Source organism: Pithys albifrons, chromosome 2 (assembly GCF_047495875.1).
Source record: "Pithys albifrons albifrons isolate INPA30051 chromosome 2, PitAlb_v1, whole genome shotgun sequence".
NCBI lineage: Eukaryota > Metazoa > Chordata > Aves > Passeriformes > Thamnophilidae > Pithys > Pithys albifrons.
In genome coordinates this window covers 7865416-7892222 of record NC_092459.1, presented here as the reverse complement: position 1 = coordinate 7892222, position 26807 = coordinate 7865416, and the positions used below count along the sequence as shown (strand labels likewise).

Genomic DNA, 26807 nt, shown 5'->3' with positions numbered 1-26807 from the left:
TCTCAGCCTCTTCTCCTACCTCATCGTGTGCTCCAGCCCCCAGACAGCTCAGTGGCCTTTGTTGAACTCATTTGAGTACATCCATGTCATTTTTGTACTAAGGGGACAAACTGAATGCAGTACTCCAGCATAGGACAAACAGAAAGGAATCACCATTTCCCTCAGCTTGCTGGCTATGCTTGGGCTGATACAGACTAGTGCACAGTAGCCTCACCAACACAGGGGCACACTGTGCACTTCTGTTCCATTTGGTGTCCACTAGGACCCCTACCTATGTCCTTTGTGGCAAAGCTTCTTTCTAGCAGTCAGCCCCCAGCCAGTACTGAGCCACAGGGTTGCTCCATCCCAGGTGCAGGACCTCACATTCCTTTTTGTTGAGCTTCCTGAGACTCCTGTATGCCCATTTCCTCAGCTTGTCATGTCTCTCTGAATAGCAGACAAACCTCTAGCACACTCAATGCTCCCCTCACTTATCATCCACTGAGATGCCTGCCGTGCTGTCGCCCAGGGCAGTGGTGAAGGTTTTGAATACTGTCCATCCCAACATCACAGCTGACAGGCCACTTAGCACTGACAACCAGCTAGGCTTCAGCTCATTAAACACTCACCCCCAAGCAGAGACAGATTTTCAGCCACCTTGTATTCCACATCTCCCAGGTTTGGCTACAGCTCTGTTACCTCTCTTGCCTGTGGACATTAGTGTTGCTCTGTGGTTGAGGAAGCATTGCAAAAATTCAAGCACAGAGATCAGAGGCAGGAGAGCTGGGCTGTTTCCCAGTCTCTGCTGTGTGACCTCCAGTAAGTGGCCCAAACCACAGAGACCAGATGCTACATATTGTTTAAATAAGTCAACCTATCCCAAAGATTGTAGATGCAGCTGCATCTGGGGCAAAACTCTGCTTGTGTGACAGCTGAACTAACATCACTGCCAGCAACAGGAGCTCATGTCCAGAATTAATAAATATATTGAAATCAAAATTAAATTTAAAAAAATACTTCTGTGAAGATGTTCCATTCCACCATTTAAATCTTAGCATACTGTCTTAGTCTCAAGCTTAAGTCTTTCTCTCTACAGAATGGTGACCAGATGACCTAAATTTGTACGCTGCAGTAGTGCCAGTGGTCTACTTCAGTGTTGCATGTGAAATAAGACTAAAATAATGCAATCAGCTATAAAACTTTTAGTACCAAAAAAGTCTCCGTGCAACGTGATTTCAGATGAGAAGTAAGTCATGGCAGTGACTGGATGCTGCAGCACTCAGAGTGCTGCATTGCTATTACCTTCACAACTTGCTGTACTTTGAGTACCAAATAATGCTGAATCAACAGAAATTTCAGTGTCAGGATGCTCAAAACTTGAATAATTTTAGACAGCTCCATGGGATATCAAAAGGGCTACACAGAAGCCAAACTGATTAGAGCAGAGGTAGGATCAGAAATCAGCTGCAGAAAGAGAGGCAAAAACCTCCCAGCCATCTCGTTGTCAAAAAAGGCCTTTTTCTCCCCACGTTAAAAGCTCAGGAATATCATTGCTGTCATTTCATGTTAAGATTCAGGGAGAAGGTCAGACATGTTCATGCACAGCTTGCTATTGTGCATCCCTCTTTAAGTGTCTTTTATTCCCACATTAGAGCACAGAGGAACATCATAGGTCCCAAACAGGGACAGCATTTGGTGCCTACAACTAAGCAACAGTCCTTCCTCCACCTTATTGGCTTGCTTTCCTGACACCAGGAAATCTGGACTTAGCATGAAACTCCATGGAGGTGTGTTGGATGGAGCTGCAAATAAGTTGTATGAATACAACATAGATATAGCCCTGTATCTATGGGGATTCTGGAGGACAAAAAGCTGGACATGAGTCAACAGTGCACTCACAACCCAGAAAGCCAACATATCCTGGGCTGCATCAACAGCAGTGTGGGCAGCAGGTTGAGGGAGGGGATTCTGTCCCTCTGCTCTGCCCTAGTGAGACCCCACCTGCAGTGCTGTGTCCAGCTTTGTGGTCCTCAGCACAGGGAAGACATGGACATGTTAGAGCAGGTGCAGAGGAGGCCACAAAGATGATGGAGGGCTCCTACAAAGGCTGAGAGAGCTGGATTTGTTCAGCCTAGGGAAGAAAAGACAAGGGAGATCTACCAGTCTTCCAGTACTTAAAGGGAGCTTATAAAAAAAAAGAGGGAAAACAACTTTTTGCACTGGCAGATAGTGAGAGGACAAGGGGGAATGGTTTTAAACTAAAAGAGGAGAGCTTTAGATTAGATATTAGGAAGAAATTCTTTACTATGAGGGTAGTGAGGCACTGGAACAGGTTGCCCAGAGAAGCTGTGGATGCTCCATCCCTGGAATTGTTCAAGGCTGAATAGGGCTTGGAGCAACCTGGTCTAGTGGAAGGTGACCCTGCCCATGGCAGGAGGTCTGGAACTGGATGTTCCGGGTTCCTTCCAAGCCAAATCACTCTGTGATTCTGTAACTCAGCGCTTTACCCCAGCCTGCAGACACACCTGCCTCTCTGGCGAGGAGCCCCAGGGAACACCCAGGATCACTAAGCCGCGCCTGGGAGGTGGGAAAACGGGGAGACACTGCTCAGACAGCGGTGCCCACGGCAGAATCCCGCTCCCTCCCGCCGCCAAGGAAATTTCCTGCACAAAAATTCCGGTGCAAAGTCCGTCAGCGCGGCCTGAGCCAGAGACTGACCCCAGCGGGCCGCGGTGCCTCCATCCCGGAGCGGTGCCCCGATCCCGGAGCGGCGCCGAGGATCATCCCACGGATCCCGCCGGCCTCGAGCCCATACGGCGGAGAAGGGAGACACCTAACGGGAACCAGTGCTAAAAGCGGCCCCGCCGGAGGCGGGAGGGGAAATCCTGCTGCTGGGAACGCCTTGGGAACGAGTGGGCATCTCTCCGAACGCGGCTTTTTGAAATACCTGCAGCCTAAGCAGCTGTTGTCGCACAGGAAAAATGTCACGGCTGCAGATGACAGCAGCATCGTGCAGAGGTCAGCCTGGGTACGCTGGGGACAATCAGCATCAAAACTGCTCCCCTCAAAAGAACAAAAGGACACGGCACCTTGCTCTCCCATTTGGCCCGGGCCGTGAGCACCAGGTCCTACTGAAAGGAAGGAAAGTCTGACAAGTCCCATGGCACACAAAGGTGCAATTCCTGTAGTGCAGCACCAATTTAATTCACCAATTTCTGACCATAAAATGGACACACGGGTGATATGAGGCAGTGATTCCAGAGATCACCTTCCCAAACAGACCTCCGCTTATGGGGAGGCTGAGCCTGGTGATTTATAGATCCTCTAGAATCACCCTGCAAACACTCCCTGCTAATCCCTTGCTGGGAGCAAGTGCTGTTGCCATTTTACAGATTTCACATCCCTAAGGGGATGTGAGGGGGGCTGCAGCTCATCAGACTGATGGAAAGCACTCAGCTCCCTGACAGCAAAATGATGAGATGAATTAACTGGTGAGGTCGAGCAGTAGATCACCTCCACAGCCAAACAGCCAAGGACGGAGAACTCACCACCGACTGAAATGGAGAAGAAACCTCACAGATCACTGTTAACGACAGCTGCTCAGCAAGGAACAAAGTGCTTCATACTGGTCATGGGCTGGAGCCCGTGGTTGTCCATGCTGGCCGTCATCTTAGACAGATGTACAGCGATAGCTTGCCAGGGATTTCAAGCTTTTGTAGTCCTAACCCATGTTGCAGTAACCCAAGATAGGAAATAAAAGCAACTTCTTGCCAGCATTCCTGGATGTGCTTCAGGGTGAAAGCTGTCTGCTCCTCTCTGGCCAAGCTGGGCCTATAATATAAATGTGCAACTCTAGGGAAGCACATGAGTGTTTTCGTGGTGAAAATGTGACTCAGCAAATTCTGTGCTGCGCTGGATCTTGGAGGAGGCCATTGGTGCCTCACCAGCTGATGAGAGCTGGCCTCTGTGGCAGGCCCCCACAGGTGCAGGTACCTGCTGGGACAAGGATGGGGGATGCCACAGTACATAGCAGAGAGAAAGAGTGGAGATGCTGTAGAAAGAGATGGAGATGAATAATAAGGGTATTAGGGGTAGTCAGTGAAAAGGGTATGGGAAAGGAAGGAGCACAGGGCTACTCTGGAAGAACAGGAGAGGGAAAGGACATACTAGAGGGGGGGTATCTTAAGAAGGAGCAGATGCTGATAATAGATGCCACTTATTGTGGCACTGACTGCAATACGCATATCAACAAAATATCTAATTCTTTAACATAACCAAGCTTTTTTCTTGATTCCTGCCAGTGAATGGCTCAACACCCTTGGCACAGGACACCGGAGGTAGCTGCAAGGGGAGAAGCAGGTCTGAACTTGATGTGCCCAAGGCCTGGGAAGGGTTTACTTGTCTTACTGAAATAAATGAGATTTAAGCAAAGGCTTAACTCTTGCACTCAGTAGAGTAGTTTTCTTGAATCATGCCCTTCATTGAGTAATGTTAATTTTATTCTTTTCCTCCTGAAAACATCTGGTTGTGAGAACAATTTCATCATCTCTGAGATGCTCAAGTATGTTTATATGTCCATAGCCACCTGGGTAGGGAGAGCTCTGTGCTTCTCAGATCCCAGTTCTGCTACTGGACATCATGAGAAATAGTGTATCTTTTTCCTCTGAAATAACCTCCCAAATATCTATTTCAGCAAGGCTGCTGCTTAATGTAGGACTGCTCCTCATGAGAAAGATGACAACCCCTTCTTGGTGTGCTAACTCCTTTACATCAGACAACTCCTTCACAAACAATTCTGAAGACCACCATCATGCTGGCATCCCAGACAATGCAGAAACATGCAGTGGATGCTCCACCTCCTTCACCTGCACAAAGGAAAAGTGATGTGCCTTCAGCAGAAAATAAACCCATTCAGTAAAATACCACAGCAAGGTGGGGCGAAAGTCTGACAAATTAAATAGATGGATCAGATTCCAGCGTGCCCCAAAGGTCACTCCACGCGGGGTCTGCTGGAGTAAAGGTGGGAGCAGCATTGCTCCTCCAGGGAGGGTGCCAAGCTACCAGTCTCTTGGTGATTAATTCTGGGGAGCAGGAGGCAGTGGAGAACACCCTGCCAATTGTAAATGTTGTGATGGGGCATTGGGGGCATATATATGCATCATTAGTCATCCGCAAGAATTTTGTTTTTGTAACCTCTACATTTTTATCTGTCACTTCGAGCAATAAATATGCACTCCTGCCAGTGATTTGACATTACACTTGCTTTGGATGGTTGCCTTTCCCAAATATTAATAGTAACTCATTGTGGACACAGCATTGGTATTTAGTTAGATCAGACCAGCTTCTTTTAAAAAACAACTTTTCGTATAAAGCGAACAGATGTTTTTAATTTACACAAAGAACAAAAACAAAGTTCTATTGTTCAGTTACAGTGAACACAAACATTACAGGCACAGAGAAATTAACACCAATCGCATGTTAAAAAAGAATTAAAAGCCCATCAGTGTACAGGTCTGCTTATCTGCACTTTTTCCATCACTTTAATGATTTAGTGGCATGCAATGATAACAAGTGTTGCTTTTTGGAATCCATGTGCATTTGAGTGTGGCATATTTTAAAGATAAAAATGGCATTAACACGTGGACACTTTCTAAACACATGTTATTGAGACAATATAATTATAATTATAATATATAATATTTTAATAACAAATGAGGAATGTAAACTCCCAAAGTTCAGCTCATAAGCCAAACACCAGCTCATGGGGATAGGAAGAAATAGTGTCTTTGAGATGATTTTTCTGTAATCGTTGTATGCAGGTATATTTACCCCTGTGCCATCTGCACAGAACAGTAAGGCCTCAACCCTCTGAAATACGACATGCATATAGAAACAGAGCAGTGGCATCAGTGAGGTTATCTTGTGGTATGGTAGGAAGTTAAAGCAGAACTACCCTTATATGCTATTTTTCTCTGGGGACCTCAAAGCCTTTTGAATGCAATTACAAGCTCGTGGCACATGCAGGTTGGAGCAGAGCTCAGGCACACATCCCTGCCAAGGTGGCCAAGCTTGTCCCAGAAAAACAGTGCTACCCTGCAGGTGGAGGCCATTTGCACCTTTCTGTGTCTCACAGACACCCTGACAAAGTGTTTCTCAGAGATAAGCTTAACGTCATTTCCATTTCTCACCTTCTGAACATACAACCTGGTTATCTTATTCTCGTCTTACTGCAAAAGCATATCTCTTCCCAAGGAGAAGTATCTCTTCTAGCATCTGTTTCTTGAAGATTTCCTAGAGGCTCTCTCTAGCTGATGGTCACATCTTAGTCCACCTTCTATTTCTAGGTTTAGAAACACTGACATACCAATATTTCTATATTTCAGATTTGCTAGTCCTGCAGCTACAAAAGGATGGGGACAGCAATACCTTATACTGGCTTCTCCCAACTCTATATGAGCAAAGATTGTTTAGAGAAGTTGTGGATACCCCATCCCTGGGAGCATTCAAAGCCAGGTTGGATGGGGCCCTGAGAAACCTGATTTAGTGTATGGCATCCCATACCTTAGGGGCTGGAACTAGATGACCTTTAAGGTTCCTGCCAACCCAAACCATTCTGTGATTCTATAATTCTATGAATCTGCTTATGATACATTAAAACAAGACTTTGCCCCATTCCCTCTCCCATTGTTTGCTGGTTATGTTTTTGTCCAATAATGGGTGCTATTTTACTCTATCCCACACTCAGATTAAGTATCAAACTCTGAAGCTAACTTCAGAATAACACAGTACCCAGTGGGAGAAATAACAGAACAAACCAAAGAAACCTTCTTGTTTTTTAACCAGTTGGAAAAGTCAAAATTAAAAATCAAGTTATAATTAAATTTACAATACAATATATAAATATATATATAAATATAATATATATATGAGTTTTTAATATAAAGTTATAATTAAAAGACTTGAGATCAAAAAATTAAAAAACCTTTTTGTAGTATTCAGGTAACCTGGGGATTTCAGTGCTGCAGAACAACATACAAACACCATGACTCAAAGAGCTGGAGCCTTTTGCCACCACAGAAACCAAGCCTCACTGGGAGAGCTGCTATATGTGTGCTGCTCCAAGTGGCCGGTTGTAAACTTTCAATCACATTATATAATACAATCACCATGCAGGAAAAAAAGCAGAAACCAAAACACTACATTCATACAGTACCTTTCAGCTTGAAAGAACCCCAGCCATGAATCATCTTATCCACCACAGAACGCCATCACCTCAAGGTCGAAACGCAGCAGCTGTTTATTACCCTACAAGAACATTAAGATGGGTGCTCTTATGCGGCCAAAACAGCAAGGAAAACTGAGTAGACAAACATAGTAACCTGGAACACACAAGCTTATCCTCCCTACCTTTATAATCAGTACCAGAGGAACTTTAGGGACCACAGGCAGTTGATGCTTCCAGACACCCAATGCTAACAATGCTTTCTGCAGCACTTAAGCGATCCTTGGAAGCCAGAAGCGTTTGACCTGGACTTGCTTTGCTTTGCTTGGTTGACAGTGAGGCCAAGAGCTGGCTATAGCACACTGACCACAATTTCTATGTCACATCCAAAGTCATTTCTGCCACATTTAGAAACATGATTAATGCCAGACACAGAGTAACCATGATGGTCTGAGTTGTTCAAAGATGTAGAAATTCATCCCACAGCTTTGGCAAATAATTGCAGTTGTGTACCTGCCCTGGCAGTTGACTGTTATTTAATAAACTGCAATCATGCTCTCTCAAACATGGCTCCCTCAGACCTTGATTCTCAGTATCTCTGGGAGATGCTACATGGCTCTTGGAAGTGGCTTATCAAATTTGGAACTGTTTGCTATCCAAATATACTGAAGTTTTCACTCAAAATTCAAAATCTCAGTGTTACACCACACTCATCACTGTGGTATCTGAGTACCGCCATTTCCAGCTGAATTCCAGCCCCAGCTGGATTCAATGAAGAGTCACTCTGAGCCCAGGGACGCAGAGTTAATGCAGGCCAGGATCATGCAGCGAGTCCTGCGTGGGCTCATGAGAAGTTGTTGCAGAAGTTGGACTTCGGTTCCCACTGAATGAGAAAAGCTCTTGTGGCCAAAGGACATTAATTAGGAGATTGCTAAAGCCTCGGGGCTCCTCTCCAGAGCACTCACACAACGTGCCACCATTCCCTGCTGTGCTAAGTCAGTGTGTCTGGCAGGGCAGTGGTGGGTTCTGCTGTTACTGCAGAGGTCCTCTGAGAGAGGGGGCCAGAAGAAGAAATCACACCAATTACATTGTGTCCTGGGAGTGGATGTGCCTACTGGGTTTTGTTTATCACACAGTTGTGTGAAAACAATCTCAGTTGTACAGCTCAACTGTGCTTATGCCTGTGAATTAAAATAGGGTAAGAATGGTTGGACAATGCAGCGAAATAGGGACCACAAGGAGATTGATCCCTACGTTTCAATGACTAAAATGTCAACCTGAACCTCCTCATCATGGGCCATCCATGTCACATAAGCTGTATTTGCAGCTTACCAAGCCTCTCAGCCTGTCTGCTTCCTGGGTCACTTGTAGTTCCAGAAGTACAACTCCCATAAGGAACTAAGACTTTCTCTTCCTAGGCAACATGTTTGGCTTTCACAGACATGCACAGAGTCTGACAGTGATATCAAAGCACTTCTGAAAACAAGATGTTTTCACCAAAACACTCTCTGATAATCAAACAAATCAAAGGGCAACCTAACTGGATCCATAAAAGCAAAACCTGCAGCTGCCAAAGAACTGCTGTTATCTCTGGCATGGCTGGGTCACTGGGACATTTCACAGAAACAAAAATGTATTTCCTGTGTAGCCCCAATTAAAATACCTCTGGGGAAATGTTTCATGTGCTCTTAAGACCTGAAGCCAAAGCCACGCAACTGGCTTGTGAGGAATGAGAATACTTCCCTGGGGTTGATGTAAAGCTTCGAGCACCCTCTGCTGCACTCATTGCAATTAGGCTGCCAGGAGTAAGCTCAGATAACGTTGGAGGGCACTGCAGGATTCAGCCCAGGTGTCCCTCCACAGCAGAAGCCACTAGCCTCTCCTGGTCCACACAAAAGGCTTGGAGAAGACAGCACAATCTGTAAAAGGTAAGCTGTACCTCTCCTCTTTAATCTGACCAAGCTCTGTCTCCACATCTGTGTCCACTTTACCTCACAGGGAGAAGGACTTTGCTGCCCATGTGCAGGTCTCTGGGGGCAGATGGAGGCTGTAGGTCACTCACTATGCAGGTAACAAGACTTTGGTCACCACCTCCTTAATTTTCCATTTTGATCTTTTTTTTTTCTCTGTTCATCCCATTGTTAGTTCATGTGCTTATACTGCAGGATCTGGCTGCTTTTCTTGCTGTTCTGGCTGGGACAAGGGAGGCAGATGGCTCCCCCAGGTTGGTGAAATATGATAAGATGATAGTGGGAAGAGGCAAGGATGAGAATGTAGTTATTTTGCCCATAACAGGATGTGCCTCTTTTCTTCCCTTCAGTCTCAATGACTCATCTACTCTACATGTGCTCCCACCAGGTTTTGTAGAGAGCAGTTGCCGCTCCAGAATTTTTTGGATGAAACTGAATAAACTCTTTCTCCAGGGAAAGTTCTTCCAGCTGGAAATCTATGGTGAGTCACAAGTGTCTGCCCCAAATACCATGAAGGCTAGGGAATCACCCAAGTCTGTGATCTGGATGCTGCTGCCACCTATTGATAAATGGTAACTGACCCCAAGGAACCTGCAGCACATCCTTGTCACCTACACCTGGCCTCTCACACTTCAATTTGGCCATTATCCCTACAGAGGGATAAATCTACAGCCACAACCCCATTTCCCCCTTACAACTAATATACTGGAGAAAGGATGGGCTGAAGAGGAAGGACTGACATTTGGCTTTCATACTTTCTTCTGCTGAGCTCTTACACATGTCTAGCAAGAAAAACAAAGCTGATATTGCAGATTGGATATGTCCTGGGTGGCACAAATGACAACAGCAATGTAGGATGGGTAATACCCAGAAAATACTCTCAATGAGCGCTGATTGAGTGCTGCAGCAATTAAAGGACTTTTTTTCATTTCCTTTTTATTTAACACCACAATGGTAGTTAAATAACCTAATTCAGACTGAACAAAAGGTTTGTATTTTGCTGTGGAAAACACAATCTACTGAACCAAAATGAAAACCAGAAAATGTTCACATCAGATTGTAAAAAGTATGTGATTTCACCTCAAACCAGATTAATTTCTGTTGAGATTATTCTACTTTTTCTGGGTTTTGTTTTTGTTTCACTTGATTTGGAGGCAGAACTGAAAAAATCAAGTATGGAAAGGGTGTGGAGAGAAGTGATAGCATTTACGAGAACAACTGATACCACTCTAAAAAACAGACCAGCCTTCAGGCACAAAGTGTTGTTTGTTTCTTCCAGCTCTATCTGTTGGTTTCATAAAAGCTATTCCTTTTTATTCCAAAGTTATTCCCACTTATCTCCTCAGTCTATCCAGGCTGCAAGAATAGAATTACTCAAACACCAGTTATAGTACTCTTTTACATATAAAGATGACAGACAAATCTAGAAATTGCAGTGACAGCAAGTTAAACCCTATCTATTTGTACAGATTCTTGTGTCTAACCCAAGACTAAAATAGTTCCTTAATCAGAGGGCAGATAATTAACAAAATATGTTGTTATTAACTCTACCAACATCAAGAGCTGAATGCAGTCAGCCCTCATTCTGTCTCTTACTTGGCTCTCCCATAGGTTTCACAGCATGCAGAGATGAGCAGCAAATGTCATCAATATGTAAAAATGCCCATCCAAAATAGATCTGTGACTGCATCCTTTGACTGGAGTGCATGGCAGATTATCACAGCTTGATGATTTTTAGAAATGAATGGCCTTAATAGCCCATAACTCTTTTCTGAGGAGTTAGGGAGCAAGAAATGTAGGTGAGGCCTCAGAGGAGCTCTCCATAATAGTACTGCAAGGTGGCAGTGGCAAAACCTTCCAGATGCAAAGAAGCAGGCATTAAAGTGCACATTATGTGAATGATATCGAGTCATTCCAGACTGCTTCATGCACTCTTACAAATGACAGCACAGTTTTACCAGCTCCTTAACAGCACAAATCACTGGAGAGCATCCAAAACAGATGGATCTCTTCAGAGAAGAGCTGCGTGAGAGGGCCTCGGCACCACTTTGCCTCACTACTTGCCCATTTGCTCTGAGCTTTGCATCCCACATATCATACCTTTTTCCTGTAGATCCCTACACTGGCCCCATTCTGCTAGATGAGAAACTGGCATCTCGCTGTGGCTATGTGCTGTCAGAAGACGTGTGGGGCAACCCCGTCTTCCGCGCGTCGGTGCTCGGCTGTCATGTGGCCAACGAGGTATGACCCAGACATGGGCTTGAAAACAGCTCAGACTGCACATCCTCTCCAAAAAGACAAGATTGGGATATTATATGGTATTCTAATGGCATATGCTGAGAATAGTGAATTCAAGGAATCAGTGTTGGTAGCATGTAGAAACGAATAGGCAATGGCTATGAGGTTTGTTCAGCGTGACTGACATGGGATTCCCTCTCTCCATGGAATGACATTTAGCCTAATGTTGCTGTCTAGCTGCCAGTTCTCAAGCATGTCGTTGTAGCTGCTGATTTGCCAGAGAGTTTCTTGAAAGTCTCTCTGGAAAGAAGTAGGCATCTGCTTGAAAAAGCAAAATTTTCAGTGTGATTCTGGCAGATTGTTTCCTGGCTTAATTTGTGTGGTGATGTGCCTGTTAACACATGCCTAGGAACGTAGATCACACACGTCTATTAGAGCCAGATTTGTCTCACGTAACTTTAGCCATCTAAAAGATAATGTCTGGTCTAAACTAGTTGTTTAGGCTTCCACAATAGTGGGGAGAAGTAGGCATCTCTGGAAGGTGATTCACCCCTTCCAAAAATAAATGTAAAAGTGTAGCCTGGACTCCTAATTTCTAAATATTAGTTGAGATGAAATGTACCCAGAAACAGAATATATCAGACTAGAAACTTCATTGCTTGTCCATGTTTAGTCTGGTTGGTCCTGGAAGCCCCACAGAAAAAATATGGTAAAACTTTATGGGCAGAGGTTACGCTAACAAGGACAGGGGGTGTGCAGTGTAGTGTGCAATGAGCTGGATTTCCAGCCTGGAAATTTCTCTGGAAAGGTTTTGCCTCTTTCTGTAGAAAAATAAACATCTATGTCAGATAGAATCATGGTCCATGGCTTTGTATGTTGCTCCTGGATAACTGAAGAACTGAAAGAGGTTCTTAATGGAGCTGGTCAAGACAGACTTTAAATGGCATTTTTAAGATAGATATGAACTACCTACCTCAAAACAAAAGATCTGGTACTTTCTCTCCATGGGAAGGCACATGGGTCACAAATGGGAGAAACGTACATCACAGGGTAAGATAGGTCAGATCTTCTCTTGACCAGCTGCTCCTTTATAGTGTGTCAAGAATAGTGCTGAGATGTGATCCAACAAAGGCTGTGAATGCTGAGGCAATGAGAAAGCCCTTGCACACAAACCACTTCAGACAGGGTGGTATGTTGAAGAAACTGCCACTGCAGCTCTGAACCTTTTCTCATCATTACAAAACAGCCTCAGAAACAGGACACTAGGCTGGATGGTCCCATGCAGCCATTCCTGGGACCTTCCACAGTATCTACTGAATTGCCAGTTTTTCTTCACAGGAGGATGAGCTGTTTTCACTGACTGTGAACATCAAGGTCTCCTCATTTTCAAGCATGAGGGCAGCCATGACCTACACCTACCCTATGTACTGCTCCTACCCTTCCTGGGCTTCAAGAGAAATTGTGTGCGAAGAAAACTACATGGAGGTAAAAACTTTCTCACTGAAGCTCCCTGCCAGGCACAACAACCTCCACAAACTTCTGTCAGAAGTTGATTGTACACAATGTGCCAGGTGTAATAGCAACCTGATGGTATTTAGCAGGGTGTGTAACTGTAGATGCTTATTAGTAACACATTTACATGCCATAGATATGAAATTCAATGAAATTCAGTTAGCTGTACAGATGATGTAAGCCAAGTTTCTGCAAGCAAATCAACAGCCAGGCAGAACAAGCACTTTAGTTCACGCAGGTACCTTTATGTTATGAAATGCTGCAGCACCTGTGAGTCAAATGCCTCCCTGACATCTGATCCCATCAGATCTTGGAAGCTAAGCAGGGTCAGGCCCCGTTAGTACTTGGATGGGATACCTCCTGGGAATACCAGGTGCTGTAGGTTCTAGTCCTGAGGACTTCACTGTCGCTGTTCAAGCTCACTTGGCCATGGCAGATGCACCTTAGGACTTAAAGGGTGGAATCAGTTTCGTGCATGATGTGCCTCACCTAAAAAGATCCACTGCACAGGCTCGAAGGACACACCCACATGGGTAGAGCCCTTCCCAAATCTTCATTCGCGAAGCCAAGCCATACATACATACCTGTGAGGATGTCATTCTTATGTCTGAAATAATAAAACCTAGAGTTTGCAGAGCTGCACCTCTGCTGTGTCACACAACTTACAGAACATCCCTGTGAGACAGAAGCTACCTCCCCCTGGATGGTACGATTGGGCTGTCCACCTGCTGCCACCACATACACACCAGCATAGAAAAAAGGCTGTAAGCCAACCAAACTTCACTTCTTTCTGTACATACCTGCTATAGGCAGGACAAAGAAAGCATATTTATCCTGTTAGAATTTGAGGCTGTGAAGCCACATTTGGATGTTGCAACACACTTAAACCATGGTACAGGTGTCTGAGGCAAACACTGGTTCTCAGCACAGTGTCCTCTGACTGTCCTCTTTCCTCACCTCACTCAGCAGCACATTCTGGCAAGATTTACACCACAGTATCTGCCTTAGATACTGGGGATCCTGCATTTTCAGGTGTTCAACCTGCATGGGAAGAGGGAACCAGTGGTGCTAAAGCAAATACCCTGCTTCCCTGTACCACCAGTGGAGGGACCCAGATGTCCCTGAAAGTCTCCAGACTGGAAGCTACTTTACAGCTTACTAGATATGAAGCAGAACTTTTTGTTTACCTGGTTATACATAAAGTATTCCCTCTACTGTACATGCATCACCATAAAACCCATGATTTTAACATTGATTGTAAGGCCACAGAAATTACTGCCAACAAGAACCTCTATGGAGACATCTTAGTTACCTCCAGAGAATGCAAATCAGATTTTAGAGAACAAATCTGACTGCTCTGTCTCTCTGTTCCCCATGCCTGTAATAATGCTGAAGACCTGTTTGCTCCTGAAAAATCTCTCTGTCCCCAGGTGTCAGTGAAGACTGATGTCCCAGCAGTTTCAAATGACTACACTGTAGCATGGATGTCAGCACTGCCAGAGGTATGAAGGGGAATCTTTTCTAACAGTTCCTACCCTGCCTCTTCTCTCTAGTCTTATGAGTCATCTTTGGGGCATAGCTCCATCTCTCTCACCAATAAAAAAAAAAATAAAGGAGATGACAAAGTTGCCATCAAGTACTGAAAAACCTCTCAAGTATTTTTAGACCTCTAGACTGCAAAAAGACATTTAGGTGGGAGAATAGAGCCATATGTTTGTTCCATTAGTGGAAACTGAGTTCAAGACAAACAAAGGTAGGTGGTACTTCACACAATGGGTTGTGAATCTGTCAAACTCATCACCAAAAGATGTGGCTGTTAAAAGCTTATTAGATCTCAATGACAGCCTGGAAAAATTGACTGAAGAGAAATACAGTAAGACATACAAAATAAAAAAAGCTACAGATAGCTCAGGAGTCCCTGAGGTTAAAATTATTTGAGGATGGAAAGAATTATGGGGAAATGATGACTGGAGCATCTCTCTTATGAGAAAAGGCTCAGGGAGCTGGGCCTGTTCAACCTAGAGAAGACTAAGAGGATGTTATCAATGTCTGTAAGTATCTGAAGGGAGGGTATCAAGAATATGGAGCCAGGGTCTTCTTAGTCATTCCAGTCAATAGGACACAAGGCAATGGTCAGAAACTGATCCACTGGAAGTTCCACCAGAGTATGAGGAAGAACTTCTTTACTGTGAGGGTGACCATGCACTGGAACACATTCACTAGAGAGGTTGTGAGTCTCCTTCTCTAGAATTACTCAAAAGCCTCCTGGACACTATCCTGAGTAATATGCTTTAGGGAACCCTGCTCAAGCAGGGAGCTTGAACTAGATGACCTGCAGTGATTCCTTCAAACCTTAACCTTAATGGTGTGATTCTGTGAAACATATATGCTTGTCCTATTTTTCTCATGTCTAACTTGCTCTTTATGCCCATTTTCCTTTTGACTGTGCTTCCATAAGACTATTATTTCAGGGGATTCTGTTCTAGGCTAGTACAGGCATTCCTCTCATCTTATCTTTGGCACAGTATGGCTACATACTATAAAAAGTAGTCTGTCATTTGGCCTCTGGACAGATCCAGCAACCAACAGAAATTAAGACAATCAGTTTCTTAACAGCATAGGTATTTTGTTCAAAGTGGAGTTGTTCAAGGCCACCAGTGTAAGTTTCTTCCAGTTATAACTCTAAGGATGCCTTAAAGAGCTCTAGAATTCCTTATCTTTATATTTAACAGTTATTTCTTGACTGTGATGAACTAGTAGTGTCCGGTATCACTCCAGTTACTCCAGCTTCTAACAAGAAACTAGGTGCTACAATATCAAAGTTTTTAAGATTCTTTGGTAGACCTAGACCTGATGCAGCTCATCTCTCTTGCAGACTCAAAATGTGGCATACCAGCAATGGCAGTTGATGTTTGTTTCTCCATCAGGGAGAAAGAGAATAACAGTAAGTGATGCAGTGAAACTAGGCTACAGCTTCAATAACACACTGTCCCGAGTGTTCCTGCGTGCACCCTACCACAGCAACGAGTCTGACATAGGCATGGTGAGTTCCTGCTCCCAATCAGACACAAAGCTCTGCTCCTTCCACTGCATCTCTAGAACATCAGCTCTCTTCTCCTGCCTGCATCCCAACAGGTCAGTGGTGTAAATATGAACATGGTCACTTCCACTTCCATGTACAGGCAGCGGTGGCTGCTTTTGCTAATTGACACAACTGTCTCCTGTCCTGTTGGTAAGGATTTTTTCCTTCGTCGCTAAAAATAGCCACCTAAGAAGCCAGTAGAAAACACAGTATTCCTATTTCACTGTGACCTACTCTAAGAGAAGGAGTTTTCAAGCTGCCCTCAGAGCAAGATGAGCTAAGAGTCTGTGGCTTTAGTTTCAGACAAACATGTTTCCTTGTTGCGACAGTACAGTACTTGTGTTCCCAGTGCAGTGTTGTGCCTTGTCTCTGGTTTCTCAAAACCCCATGTTAGATGCAGGGAACTGGAGACAAGTAGAACTGCTATAGAAGAGCCAGGGAGCTTCCCCTGGGCTAATCCCCTAGTCTTGGCTCTCCTCTTTTGTACCACTCCCTGCAGGGCGTGCAGCTCTGCATCTGTGGGACTCACCTAGTCCTTGTCTCTGAAGAGGCAGAACTACCCCACCTTTCTGCAGAGAAGTGGTGGCTCTACGTTCTGGCTCTCATAGAAGAGTGTTAGTGTGAACAAGTGATGAGAAAGCAGGAGGTTTTAAGTTGTCATGACCTTGAAGCCAATATTTCAAGAAGGTCCAAAGAGTTTGCTCTGTGCCTTATTCATTTTGCCAGTAAGTCCTGGGACCAGAAAGAGCAGGTAGCTGGCAGCATGACTGCTGGTTCTTCTGAATAAATTAATGATTCACTTGAAACTGGTGATTCAAGTCTGCTTTTGAGTGCCAGGGTCTCTGTGACAAAATAGCCATCAGTTGGCTAATATCATACAAGGTGTTGCAACAGTGAAAGCTGTACAGATATCCTGGAGAAAAGGAGTCAGGAAAAGGCAACTGTTGCAAAAGGATGGCTCTGGTAACTCCAACTACACGTCCCATGGGACCGTCTGTCTGATTCAACAGATGGCATCAGCTTCACCAATACTACACTAACATGGACTGTACCAAGCGTTATCCCCACATTAGTGGTTCAAGAATCCACCTTTCTGTCTAAAAACATTGTAATGGGGATCGATGATCAAGTCATAGTAAATCCAGAGGAGAAGAACTACTTACTGGAGCACAATGAGACACACATCAGAATAACTATCCCTATTGGAGCAGAAGGTGGCAAGCTAAAGGTTAGTATGAACCTGTCACACATGAACATATTTGAGGACCTGTACAATGGAAGATGTTTCTAAATCATGGTCATTCAAAATACTGATTAATTACTGCTTAATATATGTAGATACAATAAATATTTGAAGACCTAGACGCTCCTTCCCTGTATTTTGAAAGCACTTACTCAGAAACCAATAATTCATAATTACAAAACATGATAGAAGCAAGTGACTGCCTTTTGGTAATAAGCAATGAGACATAATAATAAATTAAGAGTGAAGGGATTCCTGGACACTGGAATTTAATTGCTTATGTCGTTAAATTGTGAAACTAGTCCTCGTAAACTTCTGGCCTGGCTCAAGGAGTAATTTCCCAGCAAATTTCCATGAGATAACATAAGTTAGCATGGGACAGGTTCTCCACATGCATTTGGGGTGCAGCCACCTGCTTTGAACACAGTTTATTTCTCATCAATTTATAATTTACAGATACAGAGACAATGTAAAAAAAAATGTTCAGTAGAACAGAATAGAAAGGTTTGGGTTGGGATGCACCTTTAAAGATCATCTCGTCAAGACTCCCCTGCCAAGGGTTAAAACAACATTCACTAGATCAGGCTGCTCAAAAATCCATCCAACATTACCTTGAATACCTAGAAAAGAGCTGGCAATATTCATACAAGTCTCTTTATCAGTTCCATTTGTGATGATGACATTGGTGTGATTTTGACTCACCCTCTTCAGAAGTTCACTTTTTTGTGTATTGGTGGATCCTTTCACCACTGTGTGGTGTTGCTATTGTAATACCAGACAGGCTAAGAACTACTGGAAGCACTGAAAAACTTTCAGAGTGAACTGGAACAGAATGGGAGACAGGACAGAGAATCCAGGGACTGTAAAAAAAAAAAAAAGCCCAAAAAACAAATGTGGTGACATGCTAAACTTAATGAGGACACCCCCACAAAGCTGACACTTCCTTATTGGGAATCTCAGCCATATCTGAGCCACACATAGACCAGACAAATGGCCCAAGCTAACAAACAAACAAGCTCCCCTAGGCGAAATCCATCCTAAACTGTACTAGGATATCATTTTCTCTTTCCACTGTAAGAATTTTAACCATATTCAGTCATCCATTTATTGACCCATTGAGAATTAAGACTTAATCACACATTTTACTTCCTAGAGTTCCATATCCGATGGTGTCTATGGAGTCATTTACAGTATTCACTTGTTTTTGGAGCACACATGGACAGATGCAGGTTGGCAAACCACAAAGTATACAGTCATCAAATCCATCACTACACCTTTCATGCCACAAATACCAACTGTTATCAACAGTAAGTCATTCCTCTCATTATCTTTTACCAATCTTTTGCTGTGTTATACATTGTTCCAGCTGCCCTCTGCACATCCCTACATTCACTAGCTGAAGTCAAGATTCAAGTATTTGTATATATATATAAAACAAAACCACAAAGCTTTAGCCTTAACTTCTAAGTTGTTGATTAAAATGCAAACACTTCTTTTGGATTAACATCCAGATTTTTCCTGTGAGCACTAGGACCCTTGAATAAAGATGTAGTGATGTGCACTTAGCATGCTGGGGAGAAGAACTGCCTGAGAACAGTTGATGGCATTTTCTCCCCCAAATTGTCTGCATTTGTTACCTTGCTAGTACACTGAAATCCTTGTGCCATCCAGTACTGCAGTCATGGTTTTTAAATTATATTTTCCAACGCATTAAGGTACTAAACCTATTTGGAGCTGTCTGGAAAAGTGATGTGGAAAGAAAAAGGAGCCTCTTAGCATACATTATGATGCTTTTTCCACATTTTATGTGGCTGAATTGGATTCTAGATTTCTTCATACAAAAGTCATTGTACATCATAGTGCACCTCTAGAAAGTCACTGAACCCACTTTCTATAAAGTTGTATGTATTTGTTGTTAATCTCCTGCAGCTTGAAGCAATTCTCATGTACTCAGAGTATTTCAGATCTGACTAGAATACAAACACTCATTAATCAGAGCCATTAAAGAGATGGCTGTTGGCTAAGTTTCCTGGAATTTGAATGGGAGGCCACCCCAACCGTCTTCGTTACTTGATCCACATCAGCAGTAATTTGATGTTCTCTCCCTGCAGATACTGTGCCAGAGGAACGGCTTTTTAATGTTGCATTTGGACACTTTCTTCCTGATGTCTCCCTGGTGGCAATTGCAATAGGAAATGTGCCATTTACCCCGAGGGAAGCACAGTACCACGGGCTCAAGGTTTATGAAACTCTCTTTTCTAATAGAACAAAAGGGTTTATCCTGGAAGTCTCTTTTGATGATCCATATGTTCTAAAAGAGGTAAGATACAGCAAGTCAGTTCATCAGCTGAGTTGAAGATTAGAGGCTTGTATCTCTCCACTTTGTTCTCTGTAGGTCTCTAGAAGACACACAGTATCAAGTGTAATTAGATGGGATGAATTATCACTTTCTTTTAGCTCCTGTCAGCATGGCTAATGTCCGAGTGCACACACAACAGGAAGAGGCTTGTCAAATCAGTATTAGATGTGTCCCTTGAAACAGGAGTGTCTTGGAAAAATAAATCAATTATTGCAATACTGCAAACACAAGTTCCCAATAGCCAGTAACTCCTGAACCTATGTTTGTGCACAGCCATTTGACCACTGGCACAGGCCATGTCCCGTGCAAGCATGTGCAGGCAGGCTCAGGGTATTCTAAATGTAATTTTGTTAAGCTTCAGACCATTTGTAATCTAAATATTTGTAAAAAGTATAAACTCACCATGGGATACCAGCCTCTCATTTCAGTGGGATGATGCATAACTGCAAGTCCTCCACCACTGTTCCAACCAAACCACGTAGAGATATGATGCTATTTTCTGTTACAAGGAACAACATTGTGAAAGCACAGGATCAGTACTTGTGCAAATAGTTTTCAGACTGCAGTCAAACCACACTTAAATTGCATTAAGGATCAAAGCCAGCCAAAAAAGTTCAGAAGTATTTCTTTCAAGTTGAACACCAGGTTTTGCTTTGGGAGGACTTTTAGTGAAGATAAAGAGGATATTGAGCGGGATCTCTCATAGCATCTCCTCACACCTTCTGTTTAACCAGTTAGTTACTCTCCTGGGTTCAGCCCTCACTCTGAGTAAAGAAGAATAAGGATTTCAACCCACTTCTCCCTCTGCAAGCTCTTTCACCAGTGGGCTACAGAGGAACTACCACTGTGTTCACTTGTGTCTCCATTTTCTTAACAGGCACGGCATGCTCCACATTTATGTTTGGCTGAAAGAGCTGTTGAATCCAGGCCAGATTTCTGAATAGTTTTAGGCCAGTTGAAGCAATGTTTTTGGAGACTGAGATATTTTCAGGGGAGAGGAGAGTGTTGGAATAATTATTTAGTGTTGCTCAGGATATACACGCCTGTCTGTGCTGGAAGCCATTGCTGCTGCAGCCTTACACTTCCCTCTCTTTCAGTATGTGAACAGAAATGAAACAAAATACACCCTCCTGATTAACTACACTCTTAGCATGGGGCCAGAGATGACACTCTATTATCATTCGGCAGAGGTGGAGTGTGTGATTGCTGATATTGGTAAGCTTTCCCCTGATATTAACTTGTTTGCATCAACAGCATGGATCAGGCTTTCATTGAATTCAGCAAGAACAGCGCTAGAGTGAGGATGAGAGCTTTGGGGAAAACCCCACCCTTCGATAGCTCATTGTTGGTAACAGCCAATTTGCTGCTTTGCTGATGGCAGCTCTTCTGCATCCTGGCAAGACAGTCTGCCCTTGAGACACTGAGAGCAATAAAACAAGTGTGTAGAAGAAGTTGGCTTGCAAACTCAGGGAACAAGAGGCCTCAGAACTTGAACATACATCCACTGGCAAAACCTTCAGACATTGCTACAAGTTTCAGTTTGTCCTCAACACACAATCCTGCCTCTACATCCAGGCAGAACTTAACTGACTCAAAATAAATTGCTGTGATCTCCAAAGACAGCATTTTTGTAAGGAGAAATTATCCACTAAGAGCTATACTTAGCAGGTTACTGAAACAGTCAGGATGTCTGATTAGTATTTTATCAGATTTTATTAGATTTTTGGATGCCACAAATGTGGCAGTCATTTCACTGTTCTTTTTTCTCTTTGAAATAACTCTTGGTTCAACTCAAAGAAGGCTGATCAAAAAATAGATTGACAAGCATAGTTCTGCTTGCCTTACTGAAACAGGGAGTAGTTCTGGAAGCAAGCTGAAACGCCACTGGTAAAGCATGAGGATTCCCCACCTCACCAAATATGAACTACTTCATTCACAACCCAGCCAAGGCCCTGGTGACAATGCCAGCATGGACATAACAGGCTGCTGGGGTTTTCACCCTCGATAGAAATCCCTGCCTGGGCCAAAAAATATTGCACAAACCTTCCTTTCTTGCTAACTACTCATCCCACCTTCTTCCCATAGAACTACCAGAAGCAGTTGGTTACTGTGATGAAGAAAACCTGTATCTAACCCTCCCTACTTTTGGCCTGCACCAGTATTGGGACTTGTATCTTGGTAACACGCTCCTGAACCGGCAGATTGCACTCACCAATGGGTACTTTGCAGCCATCAATTCTACACACCTGATCTTGCAAATACCTCTGTTTGCTGTGGGAGTTATCTATGAGGTACAAGAACTGTTTAGCAGTGCCTTCTTTGAAGCATGTAGGACCATTTGCTCATACAGAATCCTACAGTCACAGTTGGTAGCGCTGTGGCATTACACATGTTGGAAAACCCCCAGAGGGAAGGACTCCAAGCCAGTAGGACGAGAGCCACTGGACATGGACCCTTCTGGTAATGCCATGTATGATGCAATTTGCAGTGCTCACTTGTCTATAACAGATATGCATCAAGTCTTCAAAAACAAGCTCCCTAGTACTTTCAGTAAGATGTGACAAAATGTCCTATCTGTACGGAGCCAGAAATAATATTTCAATATAGGTTTTATGAAAGAAGCTCTTTTAAAGGAACATTTTGTAGAAATGTTAAGACATGGTAGGCAAAAATTGATGATGTAATAAACATCTGAACTATTTTAGATTAATCGGCCAAAAATCATGTCTGTGACAGTGACTTACAAATTCATACAAGAAAACTTCTGCCCCCACATTGCATCAGGCTTAAGTTTTCAAACTGACTTAACTCTTGTGACTTGTTAGTACTCAAGAGGCACAAACTAAAGAGCAGAACTTTGTACACATGGATAACATACTTTAACAGGAGATCTCTTCCATCTCTTCTTTCACAGGAAGTGTCCTTTCAGAAAATCAAAGCAAGGTTTGATGTTGTCCTTAGGAAAGTGAGAACTATGGAGACTTTACAGATATTCTCCATTAGCTGCAGTTTTAATTCTTCAGAATTTATAAGTAAGTTATGCAACTGATCAATCAATAAAAAATGTGTGATTCTTTCCTAGAGTTCATAACCAACTCTCTTTCTCAGTATGCCACCCAGACGGTACTGTAATGATATCTGCCCAAATGAAGACAGTTCCTGCCATTGACATGAGTAAAACCAAACTAAGGGACAGCTCTTGCAAGCCTAGAGAGTATAATGAAGCACATGCCTTCTTCAAGTTTCATGTCACTACCTGTGGCACTTCTGTAAGGGTAAGCCCATGGCTGGAGCAGATACACCTGCTGGAAGACTCTGTATCTTCTGCTTTTTCTCTTTTGTTCCCCTATCCCAGATGCTGAGAAGATTCAATTTTTAATGAGCTTCCCATATGCACAGTTTGAAGGTGATCACATTATTTATGAAAATGAAATCTCTTATGAGAAAGAGACTCTCCCAGGACACAGCATGCCGACCATCACAAGAGATCCAGACTACAGGTAGGAGCTGCTGCTGACTTACACTGCTCACTTTGGTACAGCTTCTGGAAAGTACATGTGAACACAATAATTACCCTTTCTCCTATTCTAGACTAACAGTTTTGTGCTACTACCAAGCAAAAGAGACCCTTGTGCTAGGGGCCTTCATTAGTGATTCAGCCACATCACCTCCCTTTGGCTCTGGTACAACAGTACCAAGATCAAATACTGCAGGTGGGCAATTCTCTTCCTCCATTTTTAAACCTCTCTGATTCTTTCAGTCATAAGTTCCCTTGTTCAGACATGCCCTACTGTCTACTAAAGAACCACACTAACATTTCCTTTTCTGCAGCACACAGAAGGGTAAGACAAGCTCTGAATGTAGTTTCCAGAGTGTCCAAAGGTAAATCTCCTCCTACGAAAATCAGAAAATTTTCAGAAATATTTTATTTTAAATAAAATTAAAAACCAAAATCCCCTGATGTTTTCTTGAGATGAATCTTTCATGGAATTCTATGAGCCCAACATGGCCATACTCAAGCAATCAGCGAAGCCTGTGTTTCTTGAGGTGGAGCTGAAAGATGAGAGCCCCAATATTGAGCTATACCTGGAAAACTGCTGGGTAACCAGATCTCTGGACTTCAACAGCACCCCAAGATGGAACATCACTGTGGATGGGCAAGTAATATTAAATGACAAATGTGCCCATCAGCAGAACCCTAATTTCTTCTAGATCTGTTGCTCTTTTCCCTCAATTAGGTGTGAGATTAATGGCAGTGAGTATGCTGCAGAGTTCTGCCCAGTACCTGTTGGCCTCAGGGTCAGGCACCCTTCTCACTTTAAAAGGCTGGCAGTAAGGACCCTGGCAAAGCGACTGGAACAGGTAAGATCAAAGGAAAGGCTCACCTCCTACCCATGGACCCTATCCTTGAAACATCTGGACAATGCTCTCAGTCATATGGTTTAGTTTTAGGTACTTCTGCCAGGAGCAGGGAGATGGATTTGATGATCCTTATGGGTCCCTTCTAACCTGAGATATTTTATGAGTCTATGCTTAAAAAAATAGTTGATTTAAACACCTCACAGATTAAAGATCTAGTCAGCATTCAACTCAACTAGCCTGACTGGTGCCCAGCTTTAATTTAGTTCTCAAATCTCTGCAACACAGTTGACTTAAGATTGGACTGGCTGGAGTAAACAAAAAAATTTGGTGTGTAAATATGACTTCTATACAGTGTTTCTGGCTTTGTGTAGGATTAGATTCATAGCACTTCAGCTCAAAATGTCTAGAGCAGAAAAGACAATTTATATGCCCTAATATCCACATGAAGTTCATCTCTGTTGTCTCCCACCTGTCCCAGCCCAATGGGTAGGGAAGCAGAGGCATGTGGGTTTGGTCTTAATTTTGAGATTCTGTTCTCCTCTAATAGGACTAAGTAGAACAAAGAAAAGCCCAGCTCAGTCACCTGAGGGTACTTTGCTCCTAGTGTACCCAGCTGAGTGGACTGCATGTCCTGACTACATGTGTTGATGCCAACCGTGGCAGTACTCCTGCCTGGGCAGCTTTAACTACATCATTTTTTGACTCAGCCTTTCATAAGCAGTTCAGCTTGCTAGAAATGAACATGATGCAATTCTGGCTTGTGCTGCTTCTTAAGTGTGCAGCTGCATCTAGCACCAGATTGAGTTTCTGTCTAGCTTTGATACACTGCAGCACATGACATTTTAACTTCTCCTGTCTCAGCCTCTCAGTTACCAAACTTCCTGAGGGCTTCTTTGAAGCAAATTTAAAATTCAAGTCAGGTTCAGCTAGAAGGTACCACATGGAAGCGTTCACAGAAGACTAAGTCTAATCAGCTGTAGTTTCTGCAAAAGGAGAGCAAAAGGCAAACAATGCTTTGCAAAATGGGATTTGGTATGCACTAAGTGGCACTTTTTCTTCTTCTCAGGTGTACGTGCACTGTTTGGTAGCAGCGTGCTCTCCTACCAACATACCACCTGGCAGCACCTGCCAAGGACAGTGCAACTCAAGCAGGGAGAGGAAGGGTAGGTGTGCAGGAGAAAAAGCCATTGTCATGCACCCCTGTCCTGATGTTTTTCAGAGATTTAGAAGCTCTGACTTTGGCATCTGAAATGCCTCAGACATGAACTGTGAACACTGACATTACCTTTAGTTCATACTTTAATTCACGAGCTCATAATGTGTAGCATATATATGTTCCTTTAAAACTACACAAATACACTGTATATCATTCTCATCCTTTCCAGATCACCATTCAACCAGTCTCCAGGGCTATGTTCTTGTGGGACCAATATGGATTGCTGCTCCAGATCTAAGATGACACATGTAAACTGCATTTGGTAAGAACACCAGGCCCTGTCTACTCACCTAGAGATGTCATCATGCTTTGCGACACAAGCGATGCATAGCCTGTCCTTCAATACCTCAGAAATAAAATATCTGGGACAAGAACTAGGCAATGGGCACAGTTTGCAGTCTCCAGGTCTAAGCTTGAGCCTGTAAGAGAGGAAAGCAGGAGAGCTACCTGCCAAGCCAAACACAGGTGGTGTGGCTCTGGAGCAGATGCCAGCAGCAGAGCAGGGCATGTTGGAGTTGGACCACAGCAGGCACTTTTGGAGCCAGGTATTATTTCAACAGGTTTTCAATGGGACTGCCCCCAGCCTGAGAAAAAATGGATCCAAAATTTTAGAAACAACCACTAAGTCACTGTCATAATCCAAATTCTTCTGAGCAGCCCAAATCCTCCAGACAAGTTAGGGTTCACACCATAGCTTTGTCTGCCCTTGGAGAATCAGAGTTGTTCAGCTGCACACTCCAGCATCACTCTTCACCTCAGCCTGTGTGTGTCTCTTCAACAGCACCCAAAGGCTCTGCTGTGCTGGCTGCTTTCAAACATTGCCACTGGACACAGGAGCTACCTCTTCCAGGGACCGCCTGAACTATTTTGATTGCAGTGACAAGTCCCGATTGTGGGACAGCACTGGAAAGTGCTAAGGTCTGCTAAGAACATCAGTAAATCTTGTAACCTGCTGCCTCTCTGCAGTGGCTACAGAATAAAACTCATAAGAAAATGACCCAAGGCTGCAAAATAACACCTCTCGTTTCTTCCAGCTGTTGAAATGTGGACTTGCAGATCAATAAAATTATTCTAGCCCTGATTACAGCTGCTTTTTGTAATATTTAATAAAGTGACTGCCAATCCTTCCATCTGAATGTAAAGTGCAAATCTGAAAAGTCAAATTCAAATACATCAGAGGACTGTAAGCACAGAACATCTTGCTAATGTGCAACAGCAACCATCTGGAGTACCAACACTGGCTTCAAAGAGCCAAGCAATCTGCTGCCAAGGGCCTCTTCCACAAGAAACATAATGGCATACTTCTTTTTCCCATTAATGCAGATTTTTGTGTATATCATTACATTGACCTGAGAGTCTTGGAAACCTGTTCCTCTATTTCCTCTCACCTGCCCCCATATGGAAAAGGCTACCTCTACAATATGAGAGTAGATGGATGTTCTAATACGAGCAAAAAGGACAACTACCTGGTATTTTGTTTTCTGTGCACAAAGAAAGGCACAGATGTCTATTATTTTAGACATCAAGTACAAACCTGCCCATGACCACCTGTAATCACTCTCAGGATGTGCCTAAACTGTAACTGCAGGCGTGGCTGCAGCATGTGTAGATGTTCAACACCAGT

At 43.5% G+C, this 26807-nt stretch overlaps 1 protein-coding gene across 5 annotated transcripts; it reads left to right on the top strand.

The window, feature by feature from the left end:
* The first annotated feature begins 8795 nt into the window (after positions 1 to 8795).
* On the top strand, positions 8796 to 26637 carry LOC139668615 (uncharacterized). 5 transcript variants are annotated; one of them, XM_071548303.1, is made up of 24 exons: positions 8796 to 9129; positions 9200 to 9270; positions 9367 to 9425; positions 9560 to 9652; positions 11285 to 11412; positions 12748 to 12894; positions 14352 to 14423; positions 15797 to 15964; positions 16057 to 16153; positions 17014 to 17231; positions 18400 to 18553; positions 19358 to 19566; positions 20703 to 20820; positions 21691 to 21896; positions 22520 to 22637; positions 22714 to 22880; positions 23005 to 23105; positions 23197 to 23318; positions 23437 to 23487; positions 23579 to 23762; positions 23844 to 23967; positions 25034 to 25130; positions 25353 to 25445; positions 25965 to 26637. In XM_071548303.1, exons 2-23 carry the CDS (start codon positions 9242 to 9244, stop codon positions 25424 to 25426), a joined length of 2736 nt encoding a protein of 911 aa, XP_071404404.1. In that variant the 5' UTR covers positions 8796 to 9129; positions 9200 to 9241; the 3' UTR covers positions 25427 to 25445; positions 25965 to 26637. The 5 variants fall into 5 exon arrangements, with proteins under 5 accessions (XP_071404404.1, XP_071404405.1, XP_071404403.1 ...); XM_071548304.1 differs by having other exon boundaries at positions 8796 to 9270; positions 9347 to 9425; positions 19358 to 19485; XM_071548302.1 differs by having other exon boundaries at positions 8796 to 9270; positions 9347 to 9425; positions 22714 to 22874.
* The last annotated feature ends 170 nt before the right edge of the window (positions 26638 to 26807 follow it).

Excerpts from the sequence above, each read along its gene's own strand:
- LOC139668615 (XM_071548299.1), top strand. The coding sequence starts at position 9,220 with ATGTGCAGGTCTCTGGGGGCAGATGGAGGCTGTAGGTCACTCACTATG. Across the intron at positions 14,424-15,796 it reads GGATGTCAGCACTGCCAGAG|ACTCAAAATGTGGCATACCA; the intron begins GTATGAAGGGGA and ends TCTCTCTTGCAG. Across the intron at positions 19,567-20,702 it reads ATCCATATGTTCTAAAAGAG|TATGTGAACAGAAATGAAAC; the intron begins GTAAGATACAGC and ends CCTCTCTTTCAG.